The sequence below is a fragment of the Gavialis gangeticus genome, unplaced genomic scaffold (assembly GCF_001723915.1).
Source record: "Gavialis gangeticus isolate Ggan-Ray unplaced genomic scaffold, GavGan_comp1, whole genome shotgun sequence".
Classification (NCBI taxonomy): domain Eukaryota; kingdom Metazoa; phylum Chordata; order Crocodylia; family Gavialidae; genus Gavialis; species Gavialis gangeticus.
In genome coordinates this window covers 44121867-44130567 of record NW_017729006.1, presented here as the reverse complement: position 1 = coordinate 44130567, position 8701 = coordinate 44121867, and the positions used below count along the sequence as shown (strand labels likewise).

The following is an 8701-nucleotide window of genomic DNA, read 5'->3' as shown; positions in this document are numbered from 1 at the left end:
ATTGGGCTGAAACTCCACTGAATTGAATCAGGGACCGAAGCTTTGCACAGCCCTACTTAACAGCACTATGGCTGAACAGCCTTTTACCAAACTACACTATCTCCATACAACTGAAGCTTCAAAAGTAGTCTTAAATGGCTGTATGCATAAGGGTAAAATAGAAGCAAAGTTAATGTTGCAGTGTTTGGCACCTGAGTAGTGGGGTTAATAAGATGTGTGCATCTGAGAGAGACCAAAAGGTTATAAGCATTAAATGGCATAATTTCCAAGAACTTGGGAGTGCATGCGTCTCGCCTGTGTTGTACATAAGAGTCCCAATGATTTTTTTTTTGTGCAACAATCAAATTGGTAGTAGGCAGACTAAACTATACCTTCTATCCCAAAGCCTAAACTCCCCTGAAAAACTTCTTAAGACAGCTAATTTCTCCTCAACTTCTGGTTTTTTATTCACCATAAAATGTTATTCATTCAGAAAGTTGGTCACAAAATTGTTATATTAAGTTTGTTAAAATTCTGTGATAGTCTGTAGAATTTAGGTAAATCTTGAATAAAGCTCTGCATATTTTTCCGGGTTCTTATAACAACACAAACCTGCCTAGCTTTGCTCTTGTAGTTATCATGAGGGTTTTAGAACCTTCTGGTATTTGTATCCAAAGACTTGCGGCTTGTCATTTTCAGTCTGAGACATATACACAAAGTATATGAATGTATAATTTATAAGCAGCTTTTAACTTTCTAAAAAAATCAAGCCCAAACATTACATATAATTACAGATTCAGTTAACTCTTATTTGCAAATAATACTGATTCTGAGCAAATAATAATAATAAAAAAGGCTTTGCAGAACTGCACAAAAAGTAAGTTTTTCCACAAGTGGCAAAGAACAACCCTCTTTTTCTTAAAAAGCCATTAGCCCTTCTTCTACTTCACATAGATACAGGTACTACCTGCTTTTTAAGAATACCACTTGATTAAAACAATTCTTCTTAGATATAATTACAACTCATGGCATGTGACATTTATAGAACAGGCTATGACAGTAAATAAACTAATTCCTTAAGTGGTTTAAGAATCAATTTTGTTAAAAGAAACATATTCCAAGAAGAATGTAACCATATTGAATAATGTGAATTATATCTTTAGCTAAGCAACAAAGTAACTGAATTTTTGAACTCTTAATTTTGAAACCAAAAGTACCATAGACTTATGTTCCCACTGATTTGCATTAGAAAGACTCAAAAGTGGCACTTACTGGTGAAGTACAATCTATTTTGAAGGCAATGCAATGTTCTGAATAAGTGAAAGAGCAGTAATAGTATAGAAAAAAAGATTGCATAAATTATGTTCCCCATAACTAAAAGAGGTCATTTTTGTAAATCAAGGTAAGTGTCCAATAGATGTAACCGTGGTAACTAGAAAGGTACACTGTAATAGTACATTCAAAAACTGAATCAAAGTTGTCTTACAGTAGTTTAGAATACTCAATGTACCAAATCAGGAATAAATCATTTAACCCCCTCCCCCCCAATGCACTGTATACAATTTAATGAACCAGTTGCACTATCTTAGAAACAATCTTCATATTTCCAGCAGTTAACTAAAAGTTAAGACCAGCAATCAACTTTTAAAATCAAGGTTACATGTTAATAAAAATAAGAGGCTACACAATATTTTATAAGTGTCCTGGGAAGGAGGTGTTCATAGTGCACAGAAAAAATTCAACATAACGGTTTACCATGTCCACAAGAACCCTGGGGCTAATAAATGACGTTCCTATGAAGTATCAAAAGGCATCAATAACCTTCTGTTCCCTCAGTGAGGTAGAACAATTAACCTTCTAAGCACGCCACCCAGGTGCAGATATGGATCTGTAGAGTGTTTTTCAGTAGCAAATCTAGGATTACATTTTTATGCCTTCCTGTTGACTGAGCTGTGATAATGTTTTCTTAATACGTAAAGCTGTTAGCCTGGCTGCTCCATTGGCATACCAACATTCCCGCATAATTTTTGCCATTACTCTTAAAGCCTGTAAAGAGAGAGAGAGAGAAGAGAAATCTATATTTTTCTATTTCAATTACAAATCAGTGTTATAGCTTAACCTCTTAAGAATTCTAATTTCTGAAATTCTTACAATTTATATATCATAGTAGCACCGAAGTATATTTTGTTGGGAATTCTAGATTCTCATTTCATTGAAGAAAAACAGGTTTCTGATGGTTATGCTTATTCTAGTACAGCTATTAGGCTCAGTTAAAATACAATTTTTTTTTATAAAAAATAAGCTGAAGTTTGAAGATCTGAGAGAGACATGAATATTGCCCTTTTAGTTTTTGTACTTCCAACTGAAAAAGAGAGAGAGAGGAGAAGCATCCAGAAGCCACCTTGAATTAGATATTCCGGTGCAGTCTCCTAAAAATGTGATTAATAGCATCCTTCAGTTGTCAACACCTTTAATTATGAGAAGTCTATTTCATGTATAAGATGCTAGAAATTTAACTCAGGGGAGAGATGCATGATAATTAGCAATGTTCTCTATAACAATTTTGGAGACCTGTTGCTGACATTTTAAGAATAAAATAAGAATAAGTAATTCTGGAGATCACAGGTGAGTTGAGTTAACCCTATTAAGAGATGACCATGTAAGTTCAATAAAAACTGTATTAGAAATAATATATTAATAGTAGGGCTGATGAACGATTAAAAAAAATAATCGCAATTAATTGGAATTTTAATCTCACTGTGCTGAGTAGCAGCTTCTGCCTGGCTGCTGCTGCTGCTTAGCATGGGTGGGTGAATCTGGGGCAGGTTGGGGTTGGAGCTGCGCACCTGGCCTAGAGCTGGTCCACTCCACTGGTCAAAATGATGTGCGCAATTAATGCGATTAAAAAAAAATTAATGCATTAATGCATTTTGCATTAATCGCGCAAGTTAACTGTAATTAACTGACAGCCCTAATTAAAAGTCAATTAGCCAAGACCTATGACAACGAGAAAATAAAAAAACGTACAGCTTGTCCCTGGAAGACACGTTATCCATAACCTTCATTTCTAAACCTTGTAAATGGCCCCCTGATTCTGGGTTTCTTATATGAAATTAAAGTCAGAAGGCTCTTGATCCATTCTAGTGATGGATGTTCTATAAAATACTCAAGACAGGAAAAGCTCACAGTTTTAATTCAGCAAATCAAAAGCACCTGGTTAACTTTATGGCACATGAGTTGTGCTACAGACTTCACTGGGAATTCTTACATATTTAAATGGTTTGTTGGACTGAGAATTAAGTCCTGAATTTGTAGGCTAGGGACAGAAATTACACATAAACCAGTGTAAGTGATTGGAAAGTGGTTCAAATCTGTAATCCAACAAGTTCAGTGCACACAAACCACTTTCAAAATGGCCGAAACCAGTTTAAGATGAACCTGGATGGATTTAGTATCAGTCTTGACTGATTTAGGTTAAATTGGTTTATTGAACTTCTGTCCCAGATCACCTCCAAATTCAAGTTAAATTAGAGTTCCCCAGTTTCCCAGGATGCTTTGCACCTCCCCTGCAAACCCCACCTTGTAGGAAAGGCAAACTAAGCTTGGTTCAAACTGTCTGCTCCAGTAAAGCAGGGAGGCAAGCTCTTGTGCCCCCTGGCTTCTGGCCTGGGCCACTGCAGGCATGTGGCTGCATTTCCAGAATCAAAAGTGAATGTCTGCTCACTTGCTTAATGGTTCAATCTACGCAGCTTAACCTGTGAAGATGAATTGATTCAGCCTTAGGTTTTTTTACTATTTGTACTTTGCCTTAAACTGCCATGGTAGCAGTGATGAATTTTACCATTACTGAACCACCAGAAACTGCCTCTGCCATCTGCTATTTTTCACAGTATATACAGCATATAATAACAAATCTGAAGATGTAAATAGTAAGGAGACTAGGTGAGCAGCAGTAAGTTTAATGTGTTAAGATACTGGTGACTTAATGCTTGTTTTTGTACTTCCAGTTGAAAGAGAGAGAATGAAGAGAAGAATCCAGTCCTCTACATTTTACTTACAGAATTTAAAGCTTCATTTGAAGTACTGTATTCATATTCAACCAACATTAACAAGCCTCAATGGGATTAAGCAAAAGAAAACTAAAGCCATTTTACTTCTGAATGACAGCCCACAACCCACACAGGGGTTTAATGAGTTTTAATATTTCAGGAAGCATAACGAACTTTCTTAACTCTCCTCATGTAAAGAGTTAGTTTTTCAGTCAAATTCACATAAAAGTATCCCTGCCTCATTTTCCATTTAGTTCAAAGACTTTATTTTGACCTCTGAAGTTTTCTAGACATTCATTTTAAAGAAAGCTTTGACTGATAACAGAAAATAACAATTAGTAAATAATCCACAATTATACGTTTTTGCAACTCTTATAATTTTGGGTCCTGGACCACATGACAAACAAAATCTTGCCTCAAGCACTGAATTTTTTAAAATTTCACTGAACACAGTAAATTTTCATATTTCTCTTGCATAATTTCTTCTTAAAAATGGTCTATAAAAGTATTTTGCTAGAACTTTTTGCGAAAAGAGCTACTGCCAGCTGAGTTACATCAGTAATAGTCCTAGATTAAGCAAGAGTCTGGTAGCTTTCTTTATTTCTGCCAGTATGTCACGCATGTCATGTTTTTGTTGCTACAATGTGTAAGCATAGACAGAGTCAGCAAATGGAAAATGTGGATTTTCCATTACATGCATTTTCTCATACTTTTACAGCTATAAGCCAGTTGAGATTTTCTTTGTTCCTTGGTATAATGTATTCCAGGCAACTGTCAGGCATTTATATGATTGTGGAACAACAGACTAGAAAACTTGCCTCTGGAACATCTGTTACTCAGTGAGTTCTGTTTGAATTATAAGTGATGACATACGTGTATTTGTTGATATTTTCATATGAACTTCAGTTACTGTTGAAAGGAAGGATCTTAGAACTGTCTTGTGGAAAAAACTTAACTAGCCTTGCTCAACATGTTGAATCTCAGCATACAAATCTCATTAACAAAATAATACTGTGCAATAAAAAAAACAAAAAAACAAAAAAAACACAGTGATCTAAGCCACTTAGTCTCAAACACATTTCCTTGTATTCTGATTTTGTTGAAGGCAGACATCAAAATTAATCATAGCTTCAGTTTACACTTAAATTATTTTTGTTTTAGCACACTTAGTAATATTCACCTCACAGCTTTGCCATCTATTGGGAATATTGGGCCTCAGCTTCTGCTCACAAACAACTTTCCTCATTTCTTCAACTGAGGGATCTGATGGGACTAGGTCATAGTATGGTAACTGGTAATCTTCATGAATTCCTGTAAATGTTAAAGAATTATTTAATGCAAGAACAGATGGGTCTTTTTATCATTTCTTTCTGCTGAACACTTATCTTTCATATAGTATTTTTTACCAGCAGACCTGAAAGTTTTTTATAAAACAAAGGTAGCATCACTATCCCATTTCACAGACTGAATTACTGTACTTACTCAAATATAAGACTACTCCCCCATAATTAGATTCCATATACAGAAAATGTTGTATCACAAATCACAATCACAAATGTTGTAATTTTCTGGGTATAGAATCTAATTATTGGAATTTTGCCTTGAATTCATCATGGTCCGACTGCTACAGCAAAGAAAATAAATCTGGGAGGGGTCAGATAGCCCTGTTTCCCTCTGCCTCCTCCCAACTTCTACTTACAGCCCCTTCCCCCTCCTTCCTTACCGTCAGAACTTGATCTCCTTAAGCCCACAGGCAAATTTGAAAACAGTGACCTTGAAGTAAACATATATGTAGTAATTTGTGCACAGGCAAGTTATTAGGGGTACCCAATAGACTTAGTTATGGAATCCAGCATTGATGCAGTTTACCTTTTGTACAACTGCAGCATGTTTTAATGCAGGTACTTCATAAACATACTTTGAAGCAGCACTTACGTATCTATTTATATATAACACAAACTATGCATAAAAATCCAAAGTCAAAAGGCTTCCAATTCACCATACAGTTCATTGGGCTGGGCCCCACCAGAGTAAACAGTGTTTCAAGCCAAGGTGACCCCACAAAACTCAGCACTCCAAATACCCACCCCCATAAAGGATCTATGTGCTAATTAGCACCGCCCCCCATGACTGGAACCAGGCATTCTTGTCAAGTCCTGGAATCCTCCAAAAAATGTGTACGCAGAGAAAGTGCAGAGTAATAACCTGGTCTGGCTCCACCTCATGGAGGGTGGGGCCACACTAAGGATATGCAACAGGCAGTGAGAGGGGCCTGAGGCATTCTGCATGAACTGTTTGGTGATGTCTGCCAGATGTTTAAGGCTGAAGAAACAGGAATCATTGGAAAGAGAAAAGAAATGTGAAGCTCAGCTATGGGAGTGAAGAAGTTGAAATGTATTCAGAGTAGTGGCTCACCATGACTAAGAAAAGTTGATACCAAGAGGGACTGCACGATATACAATCATAGAAAATTAGGGTTGCAAGGGACTTCAGGAGGTCACCTAGTCCAACACATTCCCAACTAGATCATCCCAGTCAAAGCTTTGTCTACCAGAGTCTTGAAAACCTCAAAGGACGGGAGAATCCACCACCTCTCTGGGTAACCTGTTCCAGGGTTTTACTACCCTCCTAGTGAGAAAATTTCTGCTGGACTCTCTCCAAGTTTTTCTACATTCTTTCTGTAGTGCGGGGCCCAAAACTACATACAGTACTCCACATGTGGCCTCACCACTGCTGAATAGAGGGGAATAACCACTGCTGAATAGAAGGGAATAGTCACTTCCTTTGACCTACTGGCAACAAAGCTACCAATGCAGCCCAGTATGCCATTAGCCTTCTTGGCAACAAGGGCACACTGGTGGCTCATTCAGCTTACTGTCCACTGTAACCCTCTAGTCCATTTCTGTAGAACTGTTGCCCAGCCAGTCAGCCCCCAGCCTGTACTGGTGCATGGGATTCTGTCCTAAGTGCAGAACTTTGCACTTGTCCTTGTTGAACCTCATGAGATTCCTTTTGGACCAATCCTCCAATTTGTCTAGGTCATTCTGAATCCTAGCCCTACCCTCCAGCATATTATCTTGTCACATGAGTAGATAAGTAAGGCTAACTGTACTCTTTCCTGCATTAGTAGGTGCATCATGAGCAGGTCTAGGGAGGTGATACTTGCCCTCTACGCAGCATTGGTGAGGCCACAGATGGTATACTGCATCCAGTTTTGGGCGCTACACTTCAAGAGGGATGTGGATAACATGGAACGGGTTCAGAGGAGGACTACTCATATGGTTGAGGGCCTGCGGGTAAGATCTTATGAAGACAGATTGAGGGACCTGAATCTCTTCCCGACAAGAGAAGGCTGAGAGATGATCTCATGGCTCTCTACAAACTCATCAAGGGAGGGGTCAGCAGGGAATAGGGGATACTCTGCTTACCAGGGCACCCCTCAGGGTTACAACAACCATAAACTGAAGGAGAGTAGATTTAGACTGGACATCAGGAAGAAATTCTTTACAGTGAAGGTTGCCAAAATATGGAATGGGCTTCCAAGAGAGGTGGTGCTTTCTTTTACCTTGGAAATGTTCAAAAGGAGATTAGACAAGCACCTGGCTGTGGTTACTTGACTCCAGTGCTCTTTCCTGCCCAGAGTAGGGGTCAGACTCGATCTGCTAAGGTCCCATCCAACCCTAGAAATCTATAAAATCTACTTCTCCCCGCAGCTTGGTGTCATCTGCAAACTTGCTGAGGGTGCACTCTGTGCCATCTTCCAGGTCGTTGATGAAGACATTGAACAAAACTGGCCCCAGGACCAACCCCCTGGGCCAATCTACTTGATACCAGCTGCCAATTAGACATCAAGCCATTGTTTACTGCTCTGAGCCCAATGCTCCAGCCAATTTTCTATCCACCTTATAATCCATTTATCAAGCCCATACTTCCTTAGCTTGCCTGCAAGAATGTTGTGTGAGACTGTATCAAAAACCTTGCTAAAAATCAAGGTATACCGTATCCACCAGTCTCCCCGCATCCACAGAGCCAGTCATCTCATCATACAGGGCAATCAGGTTGATCAGGCATGACTTGCCCCGGTGAATCCAGCTGACTGTTCCTAATCACCTTTTTCTCCTCCAAGAGCTCAGAAATGGATTCCTTGAGGATATGCTCCATTTTTCCAGGGACTGAGGTGAGGCTCACTGGTCATGCCAGGGCTGGGGAGTAGCATAAAGGCCCATGGCTGTGAGGCCAACCACCCAAACCACTCCAGTAACCCGTAACGTGGCCATGGTGAGATGACCCATGAAGCTAGCAACACAATTAGCAACCACAGACCAGATGACAAGGGATCACCCTGCAGTGAGGCCTGCCCCAACACAGGACCCCACCCCAACCAGACATGACCCCCCAAGCTCCAGGACCTGGCGAGCATCATAGCCCAGCCTCTGGCACAAATCTTTGAAAACTCCTGGTGCTCTGGTATAGTGCCCGAAGACTGGAAGAAGGCCAATGGGAATGTTTGTTCACCAGAGCGCCCCAAGGGATGATGAGGTCGAACAGTTATAAACTACTGCAAGACCGTTTCAGGCTGGACATAAGGAAGAATTTCTTTACTGTCTGAGCCCCCAAGGTCTGGAACAGCCTGCCATCGGAGGTGGTTCAAGCACCTACATTGAACACCTTCA

General features: G+C 39.4%; 1 protein-coding gene across 1 annotated transcript in view; it reads right to left on the bottom strand.

The window, feature by feature from the left end:
- Positions 1 to 333: 333 nt before the first annotated feature.
- TGFBR1 (transforming growth factor beta receptor 1) overlaps positions 334 to 8701 on the bottom strand; it is a gene marked incomplete at its 5' end in the record, with an annotated part of 85302 nt that continues 76934 nt past the window's right edge. The window contains 2 exons of the mRNA XM_019508729.1: positions 334 to 2025; positions 5209 to 5339. Coding sequence (XP_019364274.1) covers positions 1900 to 2025; positions 5209 to 5339 — 257 coding nt within the window. The remainder of the gene's footprint in view (positions 2026 to 5208; positions 5340 to 8701) is intronic.